The following is a 25,580-nucleotide window of genomic DNA, read 5'->3' on the forward strand; positions in this document are numbered from 1 at the left end:
GTTGGTCACCACAGATTGCTGGCCATCATCTCTTGTACATCCTAGCTCATGGCTTGCTCTCCCTCCAACAGTTCTGTCATAACTCCATGGGTTCTCACCAGCACCTTCCATGTCTCTAGCTTACTACCTCTCGTATGCAAACCAACGCTGTTTGACCCAGCTAAGTTTTCACTTGTCCTCACTCCGTGATCTCATTTCCTTACTTGCCCAGCTTGAATTCTATTGCCCATAACTATCATGCCCCCTCCCAAGGTCACTGCCCCAGTGACTGGTCCCTTCTCTCCTCTATTATTATTTTCCCTCCCAATGGGATTATCTACATTAGCATACATTCTGTAATTTCTTCCAGTTTAAATCTCGAACTATAAATCTCTAAACAGTTATGCTAAGCCAAGTCCTCCCAAATTCTATGATTCCATTTGTATCAAATTATAGCAAATGCAAACTAATCACTAATCTGTAATGACACAGTAGATTAGGGACTGCCTGAGGGAAAGGGGCCTTGCTGGGGAGGGTTTATAAGGAGGAAACTTTTGAGGATGACAGACATGTTCACCATCCTGTTTGCAGTGATGGTCTCATGGGTGTGCTCCTGCCAAAACCCATCAAATTGAACATTTCAAAAATATGCAAGTTACACATATCAACTAACTGTTAGCACTGAAGTTGTTTCAGCAAACCATCTTGACTCCACACTCCTCCAGCCATTGCCCATTTTTTCTGCTCCCCTTTATGGTAAAATTCCCCCAAGCTGCCTAAACACACTATCTCATTTCAATCCCCCTCTACCTTACCCCTCTCTTCTCCCTTGCTCCAGGTCAGCTAGACAAGCCTCCTTGCTATTCAGAACACCAGGCATGATTCTGCCTCAGGATCTTTGCAGGTCCCTAGATATCAGAGGATTCCTCTTCATTTCCTTAAAGCCTTTGCCCAACTGCTGCCAAGTGAGGACTTCCAGCAGTTCTCTATTTAAAGCTGTAACACACCTACCTCCTCCCCACATATCGTATCTTCTTCCTCTTCCTGGTTTTTCTCCACATCATTTACCACCATCTGACCCACTATGTATTCTACTGGCTAACTGAACACCTCTCTCTCAAGCAGAATATTAGTCCCAAGAGAAGAGATTTTGTCTATTTTGTTCATGGATATGGCCTCTAACATGTGTCCCAGTATCAGACTTAGCAAACTAGAGTTTTTGAAGTTGTAAGAAAGAGGAACTACTCACTCACCTAAGTAAAGAGAGTTTATTACAGGGACTCCAAAGACTTCTATGGACCCCTAACGAGAGTAGGTACAGCCAGAAGGGAAACAGAAACCATTGAAAATTAAAATGGTTTCTCTCTTCTCCAGTCTGACCTGCTGAGGAAGAATGGACTTGTCTTATTTTCTCTGAACTTCAGTTTCATTCTCCTTTCTCTCTGCAGACTAGCTGTCTCTGCTGCTGACCCAAGCACAACATCCCCGGGCTTCTGCACTTTCCCAGATGAAGAACTGGATTATAAATCTCAACTACAACCCCCTGCCTAAACAGGGCTTGAACCAGGTGCATTACCCTCACCCCTGCCAAAACCTATCAAATTGAACATTTCAAAAATATGCAAGTTATACATATCAACTAACTGTTAGCACTGAAGTTGTTTCAGCAAACCATCTTGACCCCATACTCTCTCTCAAGCAGAATATTAGGTCCAGTTAACTGTGGCCAGGGGGAATAGGTAAACAGCCTATTTAGCAATCAGTGTCTGGAAGGGCATTTTGTTCATAGGAAAGACAATTTATAGTTGCTTGTTAAAGTTAAGCATTTCAACTTTCCTTCAGCTTTTAAGCCTAACTTACAAATATTCCATTCAGAACACTAATAATACCTTTTAACAATCACTTTCAAGAGGACTTTTATAAACATTTGATAGAGTTGATTTAAGGTGAACAAACTAAATTTCTTTAAACTGAAACCCCATTAACAATCCCTTAGCAACTTATAAATTCAGCCTGGGTTCCTTTACACAACTTAACAGCATTTAAGATATTTGATTTTCTTGTAAATAGCACTTCAAATGCTTGACCCAACAAACAAAACCTTCCCAAGTACTTAACTCTTATAAATACAACAAATTAAATGAATAGTGACTTTCCAAGTTCTCTAAAACATTTCAGTATTTTTCAGGCTTAGTTAACATTTTAAAATACCTTTCAACTAAAATTCTGGAGTCTAAAAATCTGTTAGGCATTTTAAATTAGAATCTGAAGGCCAATGTTACATACTGTAATTGTTTAAATACTTCAAATGGCAAATACAACAGTCTGTCCCAATACATATAAAAACTATTCCTGAACTTAACATAAAAAGTATTGATGGCTTTGGGAATTGTTTCATAACCTTTTTGAAAATCTGTAATCATTACATATCTCATCTAAGACCGCAGCACTCAGTGAAGTGTTAAGGGAAATGAGTAATTTCAGCCCCAGCAGGCAGGCGAGATCAGAGTGCTGGAGTGAGGAGAGACTCAAGTTTTGAGGATTCAAGAAGTGAATTAACTACAGTAGTTAATTCAAAGTTAAATGAGAATTCCATCCTTGCGTGATTGTGATGAGAATCAAACAAAATAATGTATAGGAAAATCATTGTTACATATTATATACTTAATGACAATTAGCTTTAAGTAGAATTTCAATGTAATTTTTACTAGTATACAAATTACCAGCATACTTATGAAGTTAGATTTTTAAAAGCTTTTAAATACAAAGTTCTTTAAATAAATTAAGCCTCCTCACCAGGAAGACAGTTTCTGACCTGGATTCATCTCTCGTAATTATTCAGAGACGTAAACTCCTGGTTTTGTATAAGCTACTATTGTTATGATTGCTTCAATCAATTAATGAAAGGAAAACTAGGCCCTATTTTTGAGCATATGCCCTTACCAGAACATAGAAATAGCTGAATTCACATTAAGAAATGTTCATTTAAGTAAGGGTTCTTCTAGCCCAAGGCATGTCAGATAACTAACATCTTGAGGTGGAATAGGAATTGGGGGAAGGTGGGAGAGGTAGTAAGGTCAGTGCACTTAGAGTCACTAACCAGTGACTATCCATCAGAAATTGATACATCTCAAAAAGCCAAGAAGAAAGTAAGAATCTCTTTATAAAAAAACATCATTTACATTGCACTTTAAAGAAAAACAACTACTTTCCGAAGCAAGCTACTCTGGCCTGGGGTTCCAAAAGAAAATTGTGGAGATTAGAGGGAAAAGATCTATAGATTAGGGGACATGGCTTTCAGAGAGGTGGGTAGCTATAAAATAGCTTCAAACATATGCATAAAAGGCTGACAGGCTATTTATTGTAAGAGAAATGCGAAGTTTTATCATTCCCCTGACTTGAAGCAAGTTGAAAACCTGGTAGAAAAGTTGCATATTGAGAAGAAAAAAAAATAATATGGTCTATCTCTACACCTTGTTCTGATAAGGATAGTCAAGATGAAAGAAATAAAAAGAAACCTGACATGGAGAGCAGAATTTTTAGGTCTCAAATCTGCCTCATGACACTCTCTGAATATACGTCTAACTAGCGTCAATTATTCAGAGTTGGCCTGTGAAATGCCACACTTGCAAGAGACATAATCTTATTACCAGTTGAAGCAGGACAAGTGACTTAGGATAAGTGATGATGTCATGAGTGGGAGGTGAGCTCAGCTGGGGCCTGGAAATCCCAAGGGCACTGATCAGAGCGAAGAAAGAATTTATTTGTTGTTTTGTCGTCATCATTTTCCAGGACAGAAGTAAAAAATGAAGCCCTTTTCCTCTGGCAGGATTCCGAGTTGAGAGTTCTAATTTCTGCACAAATGCTATACAGTACTATACTGTATTAAAATTAGTATCAACTGTTCCAAGGTAAACTATGACCGAGAAAACTGTGATCTGGCGAAAGATGCCATGAGGTTATTCAAAATATTATGTGGAAAAAACCGTGTCTTAAAACAGGTACATATTTCCAATCATAGTTATTCCAGTCTCTTTCTTAAAATTACTTGCGTAAAAAGTTTTGTCAATGTATCAGAGAATCTCTTTTCAATCACTAATAGAATCAAATCTATTCCAACTTAGGAGTTCTCATGTGTCTTACTAAGCAACATTATGATTCTAGCTTCTTGCTCTCCAGAAACCCATCAGATGTATGCTGCAATGCAGAAGTGCTTTCTTTCCTCGTCATGGTAGCAAAAAGCATATCCATCATCCCCAAGGTTTCTAGTAGTTCTCTTTGGTAATCAATCTCCTTTTCTACAAGCCCTTGAAGTAACAAAAACTTTTTATCAACTACAGGTGACTGACCAACCACAGGCAGGTATATATCTAGAAAGAGAGAGAAAAACACATTAACTAGAAGCATCTTTCTAAACAATAAATGAATAGCAATATTTAGAAAAAGTATAAAATAGTAAATATAAAAACACTGAAAAATCTGTACTTATTTTAAGTCAAACAATCCATCTGAATAAATCTATTTCAAAAAGAAATAATTACAGTAGTGTGGAGGTTCTGACTTTTTATTTTCCCATTAAAAAATAACCATGGTCTAATAGTCAAACCACTGTATACATTTCACTACATTTTAAAATGCATTGATTTACTGTTGTTTTTCTCTAAGAAAATTTTTATTGGAGGAGTGACAACAACATATTTTGACTTATTTGATTTCATAAATTGGCATCTCTATTTCTTCAAGCAGGCTAGGATTTTTCAAGTTTTAACAACTACTTACCAATAATTATTTCAGCAGCACTGATCAAAACAGGAGCAAATCTTGGCTGAGACAGATTCCTACAGGGCAAAAGTTCTATTTACTAAAATGTGAAAAAAATTTTTTTAATCCTTAAAATAGATTTACTGAACTGTTTCATCAGTTCTCTTCAAAGATTAAGCTAAAAGTAAATGTCTCTCATTTGGAGATAAAGGATTTCAGATGCAAATATATGTGTTTCATAGACATAAAACATACCTTATCAAAAAATTAAGAACACGACTGATTTCCTTTTCATCCCGACCTGCAAGGGCATTTGCAAGGACTCCTCTTCGACTTAGCTCTTTTATGATAGAAACTGTAATCTCAGGTGTCTTTATTGTACAACTGGGCTGGAAAAATTTTCAGTCAACACGAGCAGGCAAGATAGCACAAGAAAGAAATCAGTCTTGGAACTCATTAACAATTACCAAATTTAAACACGTTTTTATCTTCACAGTTTTAAGTCATGGTAACACACAACACAAGCAGTAAAATGATTCTTTTAAAAATATGTTGCTCAGAGGTTCATCAATTATAACAAATGCATCACTCAAATGTACCATATATTGATAATGCATGTGTGGGGGCAGAAAGTACATGGGAAATCTTTCTGTTCCCTCAATTTTGCTGTGAACCTACAACTGCTCTAAAAAAAAAAAGCCTCAATAAAGAAATATATATACATATTCGTGTGTGTGTGTGTGTGTGTGTGTGTGTGTGTGTGTGTGTGTGTGAGAGAGAGAGAGAGAGAGAGAGAGAGAGAGAGAGAGAGAGAGATTCACTAACCTCAAGGACTCTGTCCAGGGCCTTAGAGATCCGGAAATTTTTCAGGTCTCTATCATACAATTCTAGGTGTTTCTTTGATGGCCTGTTGATCAAAATGTCATCCTGTATTAAAAGGTAAATTTATAGAGATAAATCAGTATCTGTATATAGTTCCATTCAAAACTTTTCCACGGTGATTTTTTTTTAATACTAGGATGCTCCTGAACTAGGGTAGAAATACCAGTTATATGCCCATGATGCAGATTAAATGAAAACAGAGTAATTTGCCACACTGATATGCTGTTACCCTCCTATGATTTTGACTTAACAATACATAGACAATACCTCAATTCTAGGCAATATTACTGATTTCAATCCTCTTCACATGGCAAGCCGTATGATTTAAACTGCAATCTAGTCCCAACAACTGTGGTTACCAACAATGAAATCTTGGATCAGTCACAACTTCCATATATCTCCATCTTCTCAGAAGCCAAATGGGGACAGTACTAACTCTACTACTTTTTAGGGTTGTTCAGAAGTTCAAATCAGTATGTGAAAGACATTGTTTCAACTAAGGTAAAGCACTATAACATTGCCATGATTCAGGGGGTTAAATAAACAATCTTTATTCCCCATTGCTCATTAATAATGTCCTCATCTAGCAATCGGGAGGAAAGCAAAACAGTTAAATGCCATGTTAACTATAGTTGCTAATAATGTGCAGGGATGGAGTTGGCTACTCAAACAAAACTTCACCTTTAAAAATACATGTAAGAAATATATAAATACCCGTTGTTTCATGTAATTTTTTCCTTTAATGTAAGTTCGATATGCAGGCCTTCTTCTCCTGTGAAGAGAATCCTTCTTTGCCTCAGATTTCCGATGTTTAACACTCAGTATTCCATTGGTCATTCCTACAACTATTGTCTCATCTTCATGCTAACAGCAATCAGAAAAATAAGTTAGTCTACTTAAAACTCATAATTTTTCTTTTTCTTAAAAATACCATTTATAACATGTTTGCTGCTTATTCATACTTTCATCAAGAGTATGGCTCATAAAACTTGACAGGGACATTCCAGAAAGAACAGTCAACAAAGAAAAGGACATTTCATTTTATTGCTCCTTTTCTCCCCCACCTAACCCACCTCTTTTTTGCTTGGAGAGCCAACTTGACTTTTTAGAGCATTTAGCCCTTGAGTTAAATATGCTGAAGAGAGTTTATCAACTTCCCACTGTGCTTAATTTAAAGCTATGCAATGAATGGGTCCTAAATCTGAATTTGTACTAAGTTATTGGAACAAGTCATATATTATAGCAATTGTCTTATCTAATGCGACAAGAAGCAAGTAAGACTTATTCAAATACAAAGATAAACCCTAAAATTCCATTTTAGTTTCATTAAACAGGCAAGGTTAGTGAAAGTATTAGAAAGCTAAAAGTACTTACTGCAAGTGCAAGACTCAAAATTGAAGCTGCATAATCAAAACTGTGGACTACTTTATAGGATGTTGTACTATATACTTTCACCTTCCTGATACAAAAGAAAACTTTGTCACAAATCATCTTGGAAATGAGTATAAATGTAAACATACTATTTTTTATTTAATATCTCACTATTAAAATTTATACAACAATGAAGAAAAACAATGATTAGTAATATTATTCACAAACTAATGTATCACTGAATCTCATAAAAGCAATAGTAACAATTGCTTATTAGCACTAGCCAAAACGTTTGTATAAAGACTCTAGCCACCAGAAGGACAGACCATGAACCTGGTCTGAACTGTCACCTGAAGGCAAAACGGGAGTAAAGAAAAACTCAGTGAAAGTCAAAAGGGCAAAGTTTCTCAACTTAAGCATTATTAACATTTTGGGCCAAATAATTCTTTGTTGTAAGACTGTTGCGCACACTGTGTGTTTATGTGCATCCTTGGCCTCTACGCTCTATGCCAGCAGCACTCCCCCCAAGTTGGGGTAACAACCAAATATTGCCGAATATCCCCTGGGGATCAAGAATCACTCTGGGTTGAGATCTACTGCAAATGGAGTCACCTTACAGTTAGTTTTTAAGGGACACATCTAAAAATCAAGTCCCAAATGGCTTAATAACATTTTAGAAAATCTGCTATATATTTATATAATAAATTCCTTTGCATTAGAAATATTTCCTAGCTTTTAAAATACGCATACTTTTTTAATAAGCATGCTGAAAAACCAAGGCTTTCCATCACAGGGAAAAAAGGAACTAGGAACTATGGGAATAAAATGACCAACCACAGGTAAGTAGAAGCAAATTCTAGAACTGTGCCATTGTTCTAGCTACTTGTGGCTATTTAGCACTTGAAATATGGCTAGTGAAAATGAAGAATTTTTTATTTTACTTTATTTTAATTAAATTTTAATTTTAAAACTGAGGTAGTATAAAAATATTTTTCTGTTAAGCACAACTATATTTCACATTTCATTGTAAAAACACTTGTATCACGGGGCATGTATTAGATAACTAATCTGTTTCTAGTCTCTCAGTGATTTTTATACTGATTACAAACTGAAACAATAGGAAATATATGTTGGACTAAATTACTAAATCAGCTTCTCCTAGTTCTTTACCTTTTTTATGTGGCTACTAAAACATTTAAAATGACATGCAATCATATTTCTACTGGACAGCACTGTTCTAGAACATTAACTACCGAAATACTAATACCTACTTGAAATGATAGTATTTGGACCACTTTAATGTACACAGAAATTTTTACATGAAGTTTTAAACTTTAAAGAATGTAATGTAGAATATATATTCATTATAAATATTTTGAAATATACGAATATACAATAATGATTTTAAAAGAAACTATAGAATAATATAGATTTCTTATAAACCAATGTTCAAACAGTTCAATAAAATTCCTTAAGCAATAAATTATGTCAAAGGAGAAAGTAAGTCTGCTGTATATATACAAAAGGTCAAAACTATTTTCAACTTAACAGATTATTTTCATGGCAGAAATCATTTGGCAGAGTATTTATTTTATCACAAATACTGAAGAAACAACTCATTTCCTCAAGCAGTAAACACCTGTACACTAATGATGAAGAAAAGAAATTAAAATGCTAACCTATCCAGTGAGCCAGAGAGTAATCTCTGTCCACAGCTGCTCAGACATAAACATGTCACAGTTTTATGATGATTTTTCAAAGACACTAGCAACTGTCCTCCTTTAAGCATGTCCCAGACTTTAATGTAACGACCTCCTATAAAAAGAAATAATCATTAGTTTGATATTCTGCCTACAGACTCAAAATTTTAAAGATCTAAAAAGCATTCTTCACCGGACACTCCACAACATGGAGATGAAGTGAGAGATTTCAGAGCCACATTGCCCTGTTTCAATACTTTTACTGGGTGCGTAACTGATAATAATGACAGTTCCTCCCTCACAGAACTGTGACGACAATTAAATAATTTCATATTTGCAAAGTACACAAAATACCTGGTAACATGAAAAGCCAAACCAAAAAATATTTTAAGAAAATTATAATAAAATCATTCTTCAAAAGATTTTGTATAACCATGGAAATAAATAATGTAGAATTTATTTCCTAAAAACTTTGTAAATCCCAACAAAACTAAAAAACTTCCCTGTAATTTTTACTCTAAGACTTGGAAGGATCCTTAAAAGCAATTTAATCCAATGTTTTAAAAGTTTTTCCAATACAGCATTTTTTCTTTCAATAAAATATTAAGTGAAAGTCTAGGAGGTAAAACAGAAATAGGGTTTAGAGCAGGGAGCAAAGTTCTTACCTACCCTGCCTGGACAACAGGGCCTGGAAGTCAACCGACAGTCCCCAGAACTCAATTCACAGTCCCCATCTCCCCTTCATGTGGCAGCTTATGACAGATACCACAGTTTGAAACCACTGATCCTGCCCAACCTGTCACTTTCAAGGTCTATATGGAACTGCCCAGGGTCACACAATTAGCTAGCAATACAGTGGAGATTAGCATCAAGTATCCATTCTCTCTGTTCAACATGAACTTATTTCCATGTCTCAAAATAGAAGAAAGATTAGGTACATCTGACAATGTTATTATCCTCTTCTGAAATCAAGTAGGTACTGGGAAAAAGTATAAAACAGGATGTTCTCTATTTGAATTTTAGAATTAAGCAGAAAAAAAAAAAAAAACACCCAACCATCATGTATGCTATAAAGTATGCATACTATGTATGTATTTTAATGTCAACACATTAATTTTGACTTGACAAATGAAAAAAGCCCATTTACTTCTTCCATTAATATTTTGAAAATGCACTATGATCAGCATAACAAAAAACACCTCAGTTTCAACCTGAAAAATGTACCAGGGCCCATTCTGATCCCACATTTTCTCTTCTTTCAGTACTATACGCTATTTCCTGGGAACGCCATTTCAAACAAGACAGTCACATAACGAGACAAGCCTGATGCCAGATCTGAAAGAACCTGTGTTTTCAAAAACTGCCACATATCTCTTAGGAATATCAGCAAGAGTACAACCTGGATTTCTGGGTTAAGTACACAATGCAGGATCTCAAGTTCTGGGTAAAACAGAAAAAGGGATTAGAGCGGGGAGCAAAGTTCTTACCTATCCTGCCTGGGCAACAAAGCCTGGAGCTCAACTAACAGTCCCCATCTTCCCCATATGTGACAGCTTATGACAGATATCACAGTTACAGACCACTGATACTGTTCAAAATATCATTTTCAAGGTCTATATGAGTTAAGGAACTGCCCAAGGTCACACAATTTCAGATCTGGGTTAAGTATTTCAGATCTCCCCCTTACCACTTTGTCTTGGCTAAACTTTCATTTATTTCCTTAGCTGCAAAATAGGGAGAAAACTACCTAGCTTGTAGGCTCATCTAGGGCACTGAGGTAATATGTATACAATACTACAGTGCCTGACTCACATTAGTACTCAATAAATGACAACAGCTTGCCTGTCCCACTTAACAATTGTGTGAAGAAAGACCTAGATATGCAATTCAAGTGTACACTGGTAAGTTATAAAAACTAATAAAGAAACACTTGATCCAAGACCAACAATACTAGCAGAAACAGTTTTTAAAAGAAATACCTGCTGATACCAGAAGACCTCCAGAGGGAAAAAGCAGGACACTCTCCACAGGCTGCCCGTGCTCAACAGAGGTAACACTTTTGTTGGTTCGTGCATCAAACATCTTCACAGTATGATCATATGAACCTAAAATATCAATTTTTGTATAATGTGAGTTTCACTGTTTAAACAAAAACTGTGTTTGTGTGTATATTCAAACATAAACTTTAAAAGGAGAAAAGGCTAAGATGAAATGTTTAAAAGACACATTCATGAAGATACATTACCTCCAACTCACTGGTAGCACTGACTTGTTTCTGAGGAAGTGATACTCTATACCACACAGAATCTTAAACTACACCTACCTTAGGGTTTCTGCCACAAGTGAGTCATCTGGGACTCTGTGCAGGCACCCACAAAGACTGAATTGCATAGGCCTTTTATCTTGGCTGCTGGAGGGTCTATGAAAACCTGGGGACTAAACTCATTATATAGTCATGTTTTCAAGGAAGCCTGGTATTTTCAAACACTCTTGAAGGACATTAAGAACAATCACCAAAGGAAGAAAAAGAAAATAATACAACTGAATAAACGGAAACATATTTCTTCATAAACATTTTTTAAACTCCCCTAGCCCAAGAGTCCCAAAGCAATTATTAAAATATATCATAATAAAATGATCGACTACAAAGGGACAAAAAGGAGTTCACCAACCTGTTACAAAGAGATCAGGGTTCAGTTTGCTAGCACATCCACACCTCACATAATCAGAATGTTCCCTGAATGTCAGAAGTTCTTTGGAATTTGGAATATCCCAGAATTTAACTGTATAATCATCAGCCCCAGAGACCACATGGTATTTGTCAGCTGTAAAATCTACTGTATGAACTGCTCTGAAAGATCAAGGATCAGTATATTAAAAAGCAAGAAAACAATCTTATTTCTGACCCCATCTAACATAAAACATTCCTTTTCCTCCAAATAACAAAAAAGTAGCTCAGTTTTAGGGAGTAATTTTAAGGGGAAATCACTAGAGAAAAAGAAATCTTTAAAACAGATGTTTGTCCCCAGGCCAATTACAAACTTTAAACACCTCTGCACTATGAATTTAATATTAAACAATAGACTTAAAATTACATCTTCTAGTTTGTTAACAATTCTATTCATCTGCTCAATGAAGGCAACCCTAACCCTAACCCTGCTGTAAATGCTGGAGCAAATAAAAAAATCAGAATGGGTACTTCTTTAGAAGATTCTAAGACTTGCCACTAAGTGGGATTATGTTACATCAATGTCTCTTATATTTTAAATGTTTTACTGGTACAGTAAGACCATCCTGATAATACACTAAAAACAACAAATTTGAGATTTTAAATCAATAACGAATTTCAGCAATAACTGTAATCCTGAAACAAAGTTACAATATAAAACTACCTCAGCTATTCAGTGTATCAAGGTACAAAATACTAAATCCACCTTCCAACCTGATTTCAAAATGAGAACCTCCAGGCCAACAGAGGCTCTTTAATAGTTGTGACATTGCCTTTAGGTCAATGGCTTACAACCTCAATTCAGGTCACAGAATTCAAAGAAGTTAATAAAAGCTGTTAAGACAGCTCCCTTGATAAACATACATTCCCTAAAATGTCACATGCAATTCTTGGGATTTCATGAGCCCCATCAAACTGGACCATAGGACTAGATCAGGTTAACTGAGCACTGTGTCTTAGAACAACCAGGAAATAAAGTACATAAAGATACATAATCCTCACTGAATTTCTCTTTTTGTATTTATCCAAAACCCAGAAAACAGCTTATAACAAAACAAAAAAATACAAAAAAAAAAAAAAACTGTAACTTTATAGTGAGAGATGTTAATTACTTATTATGGCAATCATTTTGCAATATACACAAATATTAAATCATTATGTTGTACACCTGATTCTATGTTAATTATGCCTCAGTAAAAAAAACACCAAAAAACCCTGTCTCTTACTTAGTATGGCCTTCAAACTGCCTGAGGGGAGCCCTCCCACTTATATCAAAAAGCTGAATTCCACCATCTTCACTGCCAGCCACAAGCAGTCTACCATCCTGCCGAAAAGTAGCACAGTACGCTGTATCTTTAAATCGGGAAAAGGTTTTTATAGGTTCCTGAGAGTATCGGCCATAAATATGAATCTACAAGATAAAAAAACACAGTATTTCACCAGATGGCTCAAGATCAGTAGTAAATATAAGCTATATAAAAAGAAAAGTTTACTATTATATTTACCCTTGAAGAAGCTGTTACAGCATAATTATATGGAGGCTGCAGAGAAAAGTCTACTTTTGACACTGCACCAAACTCCTTGATCTGAACAGGGGTCTTAATGAAAAAATGAAGAGTATTAAGAGTTACAACCGGTAACAACTATTGAAGCATTATATAATTTCTTATCTACTGTTTCTTTTTGTTCTCAGTAACATTTAGTAGGTTATATTTAATACAGAAATATGAAGAAAGCAAAAATAGTCCAAATCCCATCACCCAGACTATCCTTGTCGCCATTAAAGTAAACAAACACTTGTTTGAAAAGCCAATCCCTCTTTTCCTTCAGCTGTGGAATTTTCTGTGATTATTACTGGGTTAAAGAACAGTTATCCCTATGTCAGCATATATATAACCATGTATTTTTTAACTGACATGAAGATCATACTATAGATCTTTCTGCCCCTTATGTTTTTTTTTTCACTTAATAAACACATCTTAGCTAACTTTTCACATGAGCAATAAATTTACCATCCATTATAGGATACAAAATAATTTACCAGTCCACTACCAACGGACATAGTTTTTTCCAAAATTTCTAACATTACAAATAATACATCAATGAACATCTTAATCCATACATCTAAGCAAATTTTGGAAGTATAATCACTAAGTTTGAAGGTGTGGAACTTACAAGGCCAAAAGGCAATTTTATCATGACAGATGATGCCAGAATGCCCTCCAGGAAGTTTGCACCAATTTCCCTTCCTCAAAATAGCAATGATAATCACAGTTTTTCACTTACGCCAATGTAACAGATGAGAAATAGTATCCAAATTATTGTTTTAGTTTGCATTTCTTCAATTGTGAGTGAAGCTCAGGCTCTTTAATGTATTTACTGGCCATTTAAATTTCTTTTTCCATAAACCTCCCAATTCTAATATTATTCCATTTATCTATTTAGCTGTTTCATCTTTTCAAAAAAATGATTTGTAAGCAACAATCTAAAAGAATTAATTTTGTTCACTTCCTCCTTAGTTTGATTAAGAAAGGCAAAAAAAAAATCTTCCTACATATGAGATTCAAATTTTAAAATTTACCTCATTTGGCATTGATTAAATCATCTATTCCTGCTAGGTACTTACATACTTTTATGATTAAACTGATTAAGCACTATGGACTTTCATATAAAATTCCAAGGAAAAATACTAGGTATCAAATTTTCCACCCAAATTATGAGCTGTTTTTAGTTATTCATTCTCCATCAGAGTAACCAAAGTACAAAATAAGCTGGAGAAACATGCATTAATGCAACCGTCCCCCCATCGTTGTCTAATTTACCTTATAGTTGTTCCAGTACAGTGTATCTTGGGTGATTTTTTCACCAAGTATAGGATATGTCTGAATAGCTACTGGCTTATAACCAGCCATAATTTCATATAATTGGACTGTTATCCAAAGGTAAATTTTGAAACCGATGTCAGAAATAATTAGAGAGACTCTGTCTTATGTCTGAAAAAGAAAATATTTTATAGATACGTATTATTCATAAACTTGTAGAAATAGTTATGATTTTCACTTTGTGCCCTTTCGAAAGGCTGTGAGGTAGCTCATACATTAGTGACCAAAAAACCATAAAACTGTAACAGAGAAGAGATAAATCTAATGGAAGCAGGAAGAATACAGAAAGGACTGCCATAATGCATCATCTACTTAGCTACATACAGAGGTTGTACCCAAATGTTCTCACACCTAACTGACCAATTTACAACACCTGGGAATAAATCTGGTTCAGTCATCCAGTAGCCAAAGCAGGGAGAAGTACACTGGTTTAGAATGTTCATTTACGACAACAGAGAGCATTAAGGTGAAACTGCAAATAACATAAGTTTCCTGAAACTAAATTTAAGATTACATTTAATCTATAAGAACACAGTCTGAGGACTTGACTTCCTAAAAGCCTAAGAATGCCAAAAAGGAAAAAGAAGATACTATTCTAATGTAAAAACTTAAAATTAAACTTAAGAGCTTAAAGTTAAAAGCTAATATTGATGTAGAAGCTTAAGTTACATGCAAAAGATTTAAAGAGTAAGAAAGAAAACAATAGAACATAAACAGAAAAGGATAAAAATGAGTTAAAACTTTTAACTGACCTGTAATTAAGCCAAAATGTCTTTCCACAACTATTCAATTGCAAGAGATTCAATTTTATAAGGTTAATGATTCACCATATAACTCACCATCTATTAAAAACCTATCAAAGCAGTGCAACAGTAACACCAAAATAAATAAGTACAGCATATTTTAAAGGCTGTTGATGAAACAGCAATCAACAATTAAAAGGGGGAAACTTTCATTCATTCAAGTATCTACAATGTAGACAACACTGTTCTTGGCACTAAGGATACAATGGTGAGCGAAACAGACACGACCTATGCCCTATTCTCCATTCCAGCTGGTGATTGTCACCAGCTAAGAAACCGGAATCAGCCGTGACTTGTCCTTTCCTCCTCATCCCAATATCCAAATAGTGAATAAGATCTGATTTTACCTCCCAAATCTTCTTAAACTTCATCCCCAATCAACCTGGTCCCACTGCCCTAATTCAGATCTCATCTACTGAACTAATGGAAGTTAAGATCTCCCTAATTCCCTCGACTTCCAACTTTCATCAGAGGTAACTAACCACACGGCAAATCTGTTTTTTCCTACAAATCCCAGTACTACCCCCAGAAAGGTCCAAGCTCTTTAACGAGGTATGTAAGGCTCTCTGAGGTCTGGCCCTTGTTACCTTTCCAGCTTCACCGCTTGTTACTACTCCCTTAACACATCAAGCTTTTTCTTGTCTCAATTTGTCTTTGCTCATTTGTACTCTCTGCTAGGTATCCCCACCTCTTTCTACCTACTTTAAGTCAAGGACCACATTCTTCAGGAAACCTCTGACCTCTAAGCTAGGTCAGGGGCCTGTCTTCTACACTGCTACTTGACAATGCACATTTCTGTCAATGCACATAATTGCATTGCATTGTAATGATCTCTTTTCCCCACTAAACTGAACATTGTGTGTCTAGAAGATTAAAAAAGAATATGGAAGGAAGGAAAGGAAGTCCTATGCTTGGTTCTGTGGGAAAACAAAATCACAGGTGGTGTCTTTAACATGAACATTGCTATACAGGAAGAGTTTATAAATGTTTTCTGTAAAGGGCCAGACGATAAATATTTTAGGCTTTGCAAGTAAACAAATCGAGGATATATGTTGTTACAGAGTAAGAAAGAAAAAAATTCTCAATTTTTTACTAACAAAACCCCTAAAATAATTATGAGTACATTTTTTTTTTGCTTATGAATGAAAAGAATGAGATTCTTTGGAGGGGGTGGTTAACATTTCACTTAGAATTCAAAGTTAGTGTTTCCTGTCATCAAATATACTGCAAAGATTCATCTGTAAAAATTATTCTTAGCTCACTGTCTACCCAGAAATAGGCACCAGACCAAATCTACTAATCTGCGGGTCTTTGCCCCTTCCTACAGTAAAATCTAAGGAGTACGTAACTGTCTTGAGAGAAATAGTTTAAAGCTTTAGAAAGAAGTGAGCAGCAGGGGTAGGGGGTTGCCACATTGAAGTGAGAAAGAGTACAGGAGGAGGGAGGGAGGGAGCATGTCACAGTGCAAAGGTAGGGTGGCAAGAAGTGATGTGAGAATGAGGAGAATGAAAATGATTGGAGAGAGGGCAGAGCCTGAGAAACTGGGACTAAATGAGTAATAAGTACTACAATACAATACAAAAAACCAAATATGTTATGAAAAACGTAGTCCTGAGAACTCAGAAGAGATTTTTAATTCTAACTTGGACGGCTCCCAGAAAGATTCAAACTGCACTTCAGCGGGACCTTTAAGTAGAATATCAAAACTGACGACCACTTAACATGGGCGCAAAGGCGGGGAGGGGAGGCATTCGAATCTGAGGCAACCTTAAAGCAGACATGGAAATTTGCCCATTACGTCGGAGGGGTGCGGATTCCTCCGGGGTCTAGTTAACTGTGGACAGTTAGAGGATGTGACCGCAGAGGAGGAGATTATACATCTAAACTGCGGAGATCCGGATGAGAGGCTAGTGAAGGATAGCCATTCCACTGGAGCCTGGGAAGCCCCAGAGCAGCAAGCCAGACACTGTCGGACTCCCGACGTGAGTCTGGATTACCCCCATCGGTAGCCGCCTTCACATACCTCAGCTGGTCCCTTGAGGGTCCGCCAGGGCACCCCGGCTTCAAGGAGAATTTTTTGGACTCCGTCAGCACCCTCCCCGCACTGTCGAGGATCACTTGGGAGAAATCACGCGGATCCTGAAGCGAGCCACAGAAACACATGGCGACAGAACCGCCAGGCCCGTCGCAGGAAGATGACGCAACGGCGCAAGCTCACGACACTCACCCAGCCGTGGAGTCGCAGGGGCGGGACAGGAGAGGGGCGATGGGGCGGAGGAGGCGTGGCGGGAGGACGAGAGTGGGTCCTTCGACTGGTGACACAGGGTGGTCAGCTGCAATGACCTTGTGTCTGTAGCTGCAGAAGGTCCGCGCTGCGCAGCGGCGGGAAAAAACCTGGAAGCCTTCTCGGCTGCAAGGATACGAACGTTTTTTGGCCATAAAGCGAAAGAAGAAATCGGAAGTGACGTCGCGGTCCAGACAAGCCGGAGCCCTGAGGCCCCTGGTCAGTCTGCGGCCGCAGATGGAAAGGCCCGACTCGCTGTCGGCTGTCGAAGGTAGTCGCGAGGCCCTGCTCTCCCACCCGGGCGGCGCCCGGCCCCTGTCCCCGGAACCCGCCCGCCTCGGGTGAGCCAGAGTTTCTGCCTACCGTGTCTGAGCCGCGCTGGGACCTTTCGGGAAGAGCTGGAGGCTGGCCACAGAGCAGCAGACTTCTCTGCCTACTGTCTCCCCTCCAGCGGGCTTCTGTCCTGGGACGCTGGGACACCTGTTGCCTGTGAGGAGTCACTCATTTTCATAACATCGTCCTTTTCCTTGAGGAACAATTCCAGGCCTAGGGAGAACGTGGGGCCGCCTGTTATTAGCATCCACCATAGACTAGCATAGTTGCCCACTTTGTCTCGTTAGGCTCTCTCTCCCTTCATCCCTGGGCACTTTGAAAGATCGAGGTGATTCTAGCTATCCTTTATCTTACCTTTTTTTCTCACCGCCTTCTCTTCTCGGTCATCTTTATTCCCCCTTCTCCTAATTCAGAATTTTGTCTTTACCAGTCAACACCGCTTCTCTCTATAGTAGTGACAATATAAGAATTCTATTTCCACTTCCTCCTCTCCCAAGAACATTTGCTCCTCTCCCCTTAAAGACCCTGACATATAATAGCATGGAAGATATTTAGGGCTGGGAAAGTAATAGATGTCTATTTCAACCATCTTCATTTTGTAGATGAACAAAATGCATCTCAGAAAACTTAAATGATTTGTCTGTCCAGGGTTACATAGTTAGTCAGTAGAGATGCAGAGAATGGAAAGCCAGAACTGATCAGCAGATATTTGGTGAGCATCATGCAGAATCATTTCAGGATAGAAAAGAATATGAAACATTGTTAAAATTCAGATCAGAAAACATTCATAGAGCACCTGATAGAACCAGGCACTCTTTCTCCCCTGGAAGTTTTGGAGGAGTTTAGGAGTGCAGCTTATTTTAATGGACCAGGTGATGGAGTATGAAGAATGGAACAGGCCCTTCATAGCTCATGCATTCCCTTTTTCTCTTCTCTGTGGTGTATATAATGATTACCTGCCCTGAATACTCAAAGGATTGTTAAAAGGATCAATCTTGGAAACTGTCTCAAAACTATAATTAGTGGCTCTATGTAAATGTATGGTTTGCCAACCTCTGTTCCACTGTGATCTTAATGCATTTTTCTCTTTTAATTCCTATACTAATTTTAAAACACCCTGCACCTTCTCAAAATGTCTGAAGGGCAGTAAACGCTAACATGAAAAAATTAATTGGTTTACTCATTTTCTTCCTCACTCAGGAATCTTGGAGTTCATTTTTTTAGAAGCAAGTGTAGGTACAGTAATGAAATGTTTGAAATTATATTAAGGTACATAGGAAGTGCCAGTGATTCCTGAAAACTTACTTTAAAACAATAGCAAATGATTCAGTAACAGGTATGTTATCATCTATGCTTTGAGAGTGGCATTTATTGAGTTCATGTGACAATTTATATTTGAAAAAAGTCAGTAATTCTTATTTCTTAATGCTTAAAGGGATTGAGATCCAAAAATTACACTTTGATCCTAATGTGTTAGAGATGCCAAAACAAAGGAAGAAGTCTATAGTCTACATACTTTATTTTTCATAAAAAGCTATATTAAGTTGTTAAACTTGATCTGAACAAAAAGTGAAAAATAACAATATCTTCAGTTCATCATAACTGAAGTTTTGTAAAGCCTTTCACTAGCCAGAAATCACAGGTGTTGTGGATGCTAATAGACTTGGGTACAACATGAGTTCTATCTTTACTTAAATTCAAACTGAGAGCAATGTAAAATATAGCATGTTCAAAAGTGAACCTCAGGTAAGACGTTTAGGTTTTACATGAAGGTTTATTTTCATTGTTAGCCTCATCTTTATCCATTTGGCAATATTCAGGAATAGGAAAGGGGGGGATAGAGTAAAACTAAATTTTGCTGGTACCTAGTGATGGAAGTGAGAATGTCACTGTATCTCACTGGGTCTTTACCAGTATCCTATGAGGTTAATTGTGGTATCCTCATTTTTACAAGTGAGACTGAAGCTTAGGGAGGTTGTGTAACTTGTACAGGTTCACACAGCTAATAAATGGTGAAGCTTGCATTCATACCCAGGTTTCTCTACCTCTGAACATTGTATGCTTTCTATTAAGTAGATGTGCTTATAAGAGCACAGATTGCATAGCTGATTGAAAATTACTTTGCATACTTTTACCTAAATTCATATAATACTTTTAATTTTTTTTTTCAGATTTTTTATTATCTAAATCCCAAAAATACACTGGATACCTCTTTTACAAAACCAAGAGGAAATCATGAAGAAATGTTTTAATTATTGAAACTACACTTGAAGTCATGGCTACATCAGCCAATCTGGATATCGGAGCCCAGCTGATTGTGGAGGAGTGTCCCAGCAGTTACAGTCTAGCTGGTGTGCCGGACATTAAAGTAGAGCACCAGCTGAGCTCGAATGCAGAAGAAGGATCAGCCCAAGGCGTTACCATGGGAATGAAATTCATATTGCCTAACCGATTTGATATGAATGTGTGTTCTCGATTTGTGAAGTCCTTGAATGAAGAGGATAGTAAAAATATTCAAGATCAAGTTAACTCTGACCTGGAGGTGGCATCTGTCTTATTTAAAGGTTGAAAGTTATGGTATAAATAACTGCATTTGTCTTGTTTTTTATTGTTTATTTTTCCCTTTATGATCATGAGATTTTGAGTTTGGGAAGAGAGTCATCTTTTAATATGATTTTCCTGAATCTCACAGGAAACAATTTCTTATTATATAATGTCCATAAGTACATGTTAATTTTTTTAATTTCTTGCTTAACCTTTGTTTATTTACAAATTCTGTAATAAAGTTCCTTATTATACCTTTTTAAATTATAGGAGAAAAAAATTATTTGTGCCTTTTAGAAAAAAATTAGCTTAATATTCCCTATTCCATGAATATTGATTGGCATTATCTTTCTGTGCTTTAATGCAGTGAAATCTGTCATCATACTGTAGTTTTACTTTCATAGTGATCTATTGAATAAAATAACTAACCTCAGAATAAAATTTCTCAGGATTAATACAGATTTTTTTCTGGAACTTTAACTATGATAGGACAGACTTTTTATGGCCAGAAATAGTATCACTTGAGAAACAGTTGAAGGTATTATTCCTCATGTATTTCTCTTTTAATGTAAACATTGACATGGAAGTTTGAAATGCTTCTTCACTGAAATGTTTTAATATGTTGAAATTTATATTACTTAGCTGAATGCAACATCCATACATCTGCTTCTCCCGGAATTCAAGTAAGGCATGTCTACACTCCCTCTACAACAAAGCACTTCTCACCCATAAAGCAGTCAACTACTTTAACTAACAAACACAGAGGGAATGAGGTCTCTACCACACCTCTGTTAGCAAATTGTAAGTATTTCCCACTGATGTATTAAAATATTTTTATTACTAATATAATGTTTTAAAGAGTTTGGCTTTGAGGCTTTATTTTCATGAAATGCATATTCTCTCTTGAAAAACTCAAGTGATGTCCTGATCTAATAATTTAAAAGTTTTTCACATATTACTATATACTAAATATTTAATGTTTTTTGTTTCTCTGTTGAGAACAAATACAGATTGGAATATTCTTTAAATCATTATAGTATTACTATAAAAAGTGATTTATTCTGAACTTTTTGCAAAGTAAGACATTGTTTTTGTGTTCTCAGAGTGCCACATATTACAAACTAGATCCCTGATAAAAAAAAGTAAAAGCTGAGTGAATTCTACTGTAATTTTGAATTTGAATATAAGGTGAATGTGAAACCACCTTTTTAATAACTTTGAACCCACAATTTTTTTAAAAATGGAGAAACGTAGAAGAAATAAAATGAGGTTTTTCTTTATAAACTAGTAAATACTCTTATAGTATTAGTATGTTAATGAGAGGAAACCAGTTAGCAACTCAGTGTTAGGAACTATATTTGATAATATGGTGTAAATGAATCTATATTCTAACACATGCTGAAATATGTATCTTTACTTTGGAAACACTATATCCCTCCTGATTTTATGTCACTTGCTGTGGCAGTTAAGCCAGGAAGAGTCTTTGACTCTTAGTCCATCTATTAGCCGTTTCTGTTTCACTTATGTGAATGTGCATGTGCCTCCCATTTGCTTTCCTTTCTACATTAAGACCACTCAGTCATATTGCTGAAGTCAGGGATCAAGTGATGCTAATTTTTAAGATAAGCTCTCATAGAACAATGTCTTTTTGGCTTTGCTTTTTAAAAGAAGACATTGTCTTAAATATTCCAGCCATAGGATTTTTTAGCTGAAAAGAAACACCTAGAGATCATGTTTCACAACCCTCATGACAGAAAAAAGTGTTTAATCAGTTATGTAAACAGCTAATTAACATTAATTAGGTCTGCATTCAAGAATTTACTGCAGAGGCCAGTTTTCCAGTTACTACCTCACTCCTCCTAAAGTTAAGAAAAACCCATGGAGTCTTGAAATGATATTTGGGATTCAGTGGATTCAGTTTAAAGACAAAAGGTGTGTCTTTGTGTCTTTTAGACCTAACTTCCTCATAAGTGTAGATACAGAGATAGCATTTAAGAAATTAAGTATCTAGGCCATTTCATTGATTGATAAAATCAGTAACAATTTGCATTGTTAATAATTCATCATAACAATTTGCAGATGTCAGGGTTACTTTAAGTAGAAAGGAGTCATTTCTCAGGTACAGAATGGCTACTTGTAATGTTAATTTTAAGTTAGGTTTTTTTAACAAAGTAATTTTGATAAAACTTGCACAAACGTGAGCAATGAGATGAGGAAAGTGTACCCTACAGATATACATAAAGCCCTTTATGGTATTTTTCAGCTTTATCTGTTCACCAGTTGGCTGCACAGGGTGAGATGCTCTACCTGGCTAGTCGTATTGAACAAGGTATTTTTTACATTTAAAAAAATACTCAAATTTAACAGGATTTATTAGATTTGCTTGTTTTAATACAGAAAAGTATGAAGACAAAAAGTTGCATAATTTCACCAGGCAGATAACCCAATAGATAGTTTAAAAAAGTAAGTAAAAAAGTTATAGCTTCCCCTACCACCCTAGCTTTTTCACAAAAAGCAAACATTGTAAGTTTTTTGTATTTTCAGAAAATTTATCTAGAAAACATTTCGGTTTATATTTGGGATTATGTGGGAATATTTTTGTCCTCTTTGTATTTATACAGGCGGGAAAATATTACACACACTGCACTGCACTTCACTTTTTCACTTAATATTTTGGGGATCTTTCCGTTTAAGCACATAAAGATCTATCTCATTCTTTTTAGTAGTTCTGTGATTTTGCATTGTATTGTATATGCTTATACTATGCTTCTTATTTTTTAATCCCCCTGGTGGTGGTTGATTCCAGTTTGTTACTATAAATTATAATAGTTGACGTTCTTTTCAAGTGTACCCATGATCCCTGTACGTGTATCTGCTGGGTCAAAAAGTATATGAATTTTTATTATTATTTATATATCCAGATGTTTATCCTTTTCTTCACACTAGAGTTAGAGTTTCTATTTCCCTCATATTTACCTATATATTTCCCCTGTATTTCCCAATGGGGACTGACATGGGATATTATCAAACTTTAATCTGTGCTAATCTCATGCGTTAAAAATGGTATCTCATACTGGTTTTATTTACATTTTTTTAATACATATTGATTTTTATGAACTCTAATTTTATACATATTGATTTTTTTTTTTTCTATCCGCGGGGCACAAGCAGGGCGCGGGCCACAGGCAGGGCGCGGGCCACAGGCAGGGCGCGGGCCACAGGCGGGGCGCGGCCCCTGTCCGTGAGCAGAGCTCGGGCTGGAAACGTGGTTGCTGAAGCGCCGGCGGCAGGATACATATTGATTTTTTATGAACTCTAATTTTAATGAAAATCTTTAATTTTAAAGAAATTTGCTTTTTGTTTATATTGCATTTATTTTTTTTTCCCAATTTGTCATGTTTCCTTTGATTTTATGTTTTCAAACAGGCTTGGTATTTTTAAATAGTAAATTAATTTGTTTTCCTTCTGAGTTTTATTTCCTGCTTAGAAAGGATTTCCTATTCCAAGTTTATAAATAAATTCACTCATGGCTCATTCTAGAACTTCTGTGGTTTCCTTTTTTACATTTTAATCTCCGCCACATATGGAATATATTTTGATATAATGGGGTAAAGATCAAGCTTTAGTGTTATTTTCATTTTCTCAAAAAGTTACCCAGTTGCCCCAAATTTTTGATTAAACACAGGTTGCATGATAAGAGTTTTATTTTCTTAATCATGTCATTCTTTTATAAGAAAGACTTACTTCATCATTGTATTTGTTTATAAATATTCAAAGGTTTCATTCTCAATCTACTAGAGAAATTTAGGGAAAAAAAATATGGACTTTTTAACTAGTAGACTGAATCTAGAGAACAAAATTGTGTTCATAAAAGAACTGTGTGTTACTAGATTATTCAGTCACCATTCACTTTATATATGTCAGCAAACCACCAAGAATGAAAGAAATTCAAAGGCAGCATGTCAGCTATGGAGTAGAAGATGCCTTTAATAAGACATTGGACTTTTTATTGTAACATGTATTTATGTAATGCTAAGGGCTATCATATAACCTCATTTTTATTGTGATCTCCTGATTATACATGGAGATAAGCAAAGTATTATTCTGTGTGTTGGAGAAATTGTCATGCCCAGAAATCATTCAATTTCTCCAACACAGAGAGCCAGGATTCAGACTCTGGTCTGACTCCCAAGTCCAGTGTTGTGTAGGCTACGTTGTCCCTAGCACTATGTTATGTCTGATAGTTTATACTTTAAATACTCTCAAATAGCTATTTGAACTCAGCTATGTACATTGAGGCAGAGACTGCAAATTGTAACAATACATAAAAATAGGACTTAAGTGAACAAAAGTCAGCACAAAGTGAACCTCATTGAGTAATATAGTCAACTTTTGAGGATACCAGTGTTTTCATACTGATAATAATAATGTGGTTGTTAAATTAGATCACAAAAATTGCTTTTCTTTTAAATAGAAAATGTTATCAATCACACAGACGAAGAAGGATTTACGCCTCTAATGTGGGCTGCAGCACATGGGCAAATAGCTGTGGTAGAGTTTCTACTTCAGAATGTAAGTAAAACACATTGGAAAATATATAGTTACTTAAGTTCAGTTAAGTAAACTTAAGTTCAGTTTATTAAAGATTTTGTATCTCCAGCCAACTAGATGTAATGATAGAGTATCCAAAAAAATTTTTAATGCTTTTCATGTGGAGTTGGATCTGGTTGGGCAGGCAAGACTAATCATACAGGAAACAGTGAGAGAGACAATACCCAGCCCCCTCTTAAGTGCATGGCAAACAAAGGATTGTCAGTCCTGTAGAAGCTTGGTGGAGGAGATGTTATCTGACTCCAGAGTGAAAAGACAGTTAGGATTGAGATAGAGGGAGGAAGGAAGGCACCTACACAACCTTGATAAGCATCCAGCTATAGAAATTTGCATTATTTCTTCATTAACCCTAGAATGCTACATAACCTAAACATTGAACTGTAATTACTATTAACAGAAAATGCAATATTCTTGTTTACACGAATTGAAAAGTTTTTCTCTCCACCTGCCACTCTAGGGTGCTGATCCCCAGCTTTTAGGAAAAGGTCGAGAAAGTGCACTGTCATTGGCCTGTAGTAAAGGCTACACAGATATTGTCAAAATGCTGCTTGATTGTGGAGTTGATGTAAATGAATATGATTGGGTGAGTCCATAATACTGAGTTTTAAACTACTTTAATAAACTCTAGGATTTATTTGATTTGAGAAGACAAATTTTATTAAACACATGGAAAATAATGAATTAGTTAAACACCTGAAAGAA

At 36.0% G+C, this 25,580-nt stretch overlaps 2 protein-coding genes across 8 annotated transcripts in view; one reads left to right on the top strand and one right to left on the bottom strand.

Moving 5' to 3' along the window:
- Positions 1 to 1,228: 1,228 nt before the first annotated feature.
- UTP15 (UTP15 small subunit processome component) lies at positions 1,229 to 17,301 on the bottom strand. Its single transcript, XM_017653375.3, has 13 exons — positions 17,130 to 17,301; positions 14,244 to 14,414; positions 12,927 to 13,019; positions 12,648 to 12,832; positions 11,366 to 11,544; positions 10,673 to 10,798; positions 8,673 to 8,808; positions 6,997 to 7,081; positions 6,337 to 6,486; positions 5,566 to 5,667; positions 4,996 to 5,129; positions 4,759 to 4,817; positions 1,229 to 4,349 (listed from the first exon to the last, which is right to left on the bottom strand). The coding sequence occupies exons 2-13, from the start codon at positions 14,331 to 14,333 to the stop codon at positions 4,132 to 4,134; spliced, it is 1,557 nt and encodes a 518-aa protein (XP_017508864.1). The 5' UTR covers positions 14,334 to 14,414; positions 17,130 to 17,301; the 3' UTR covers positions 1,229 to 4,131.
- Positions 17,302 to 17,386: 85 nt separating this feature from the next.
- The window catches only part of ANKRA2 (ankyrin repeat family A member 2), a 32,622-nt gene continuing 24,428 nt past the window's right edge, over positions 17,387 to 25,580 (top strand). For 2 of the 7 annotated variants that reach the window (XR_005063381.2, XR_001852138.3), the window contains exons 1-6: positions 17,387 to 17,731; positions 19,895 to 20,287; positions 20,910 to 21,068; positions 22,531 to 22,596; positions 24,742 to 24,839; positions 25,336 to 25,461. Coding sequence is in view for 5 of the 7 variants with exons in the window: in XM_017653369.3 (XP_017508858.1) it covers positions 19,999 to 20,287; positions 20,910 to 21,068; positions 22,531 to 22,596; positions 24,742 to 24,839; positions 25,336 to 25,461 (738 nt within the window). In the remaining 2 variants the exon portion in view is untranslated. Of the gene's footprint in view, positions 17,880 to 19,894; positions 20,301 to 20,909; positions 21,069 to 22,530; positions 22,597 to 24,741; positions 24,840 to 25,335; positions 25,462 to 25,580 lie in introns of those variants that run through there. The other 5 variants (XM_017653369.3, XM_017653367.3, XM_017653368.3 and 2 more) reach the window with 5 other exon arrangements.

Source organism: Manis javanica, chromosome 1, assembly GCF_040802235.1.
Source record: "Manis javanica isolate MJ-LG chromosome 1, MJ_LKY, whole genome shotgun sequence".
Classification (NCBI taxonomy): domain Eukaryota; kingdom Metazoa; phylum Chordata; class Mammalia; order Pholidota; family Manidae; genus Manis; species Manis javanica.

What these genes read in the sequence shown, in the direction of transcription:
- UTP15 (XM_017653375.3), bottom strand. Translation starts at nt 14,333, where the DNA reads ATGGCTGGTTATAAGCCAGTAGCTATTCAGACATATCCTATACTTGGT. An exon ending in CTGTAACAGCTTCTTCAAGG is followed by an intron (nt 12,833 to 12,926) that starts GTAAATATAATA and finishes TTTATCTTGTAG; the next exon opens with ATTCATATTTATGGCCGATA. An exon ending in AAAATTACATGAAACAACGG is followed by an intron (nt 5,668 to 6,336) that starts GTATTTATATAT and finishes CTTTTAATACAG; the next exon opens with GATGACATTTTGATCAACAG.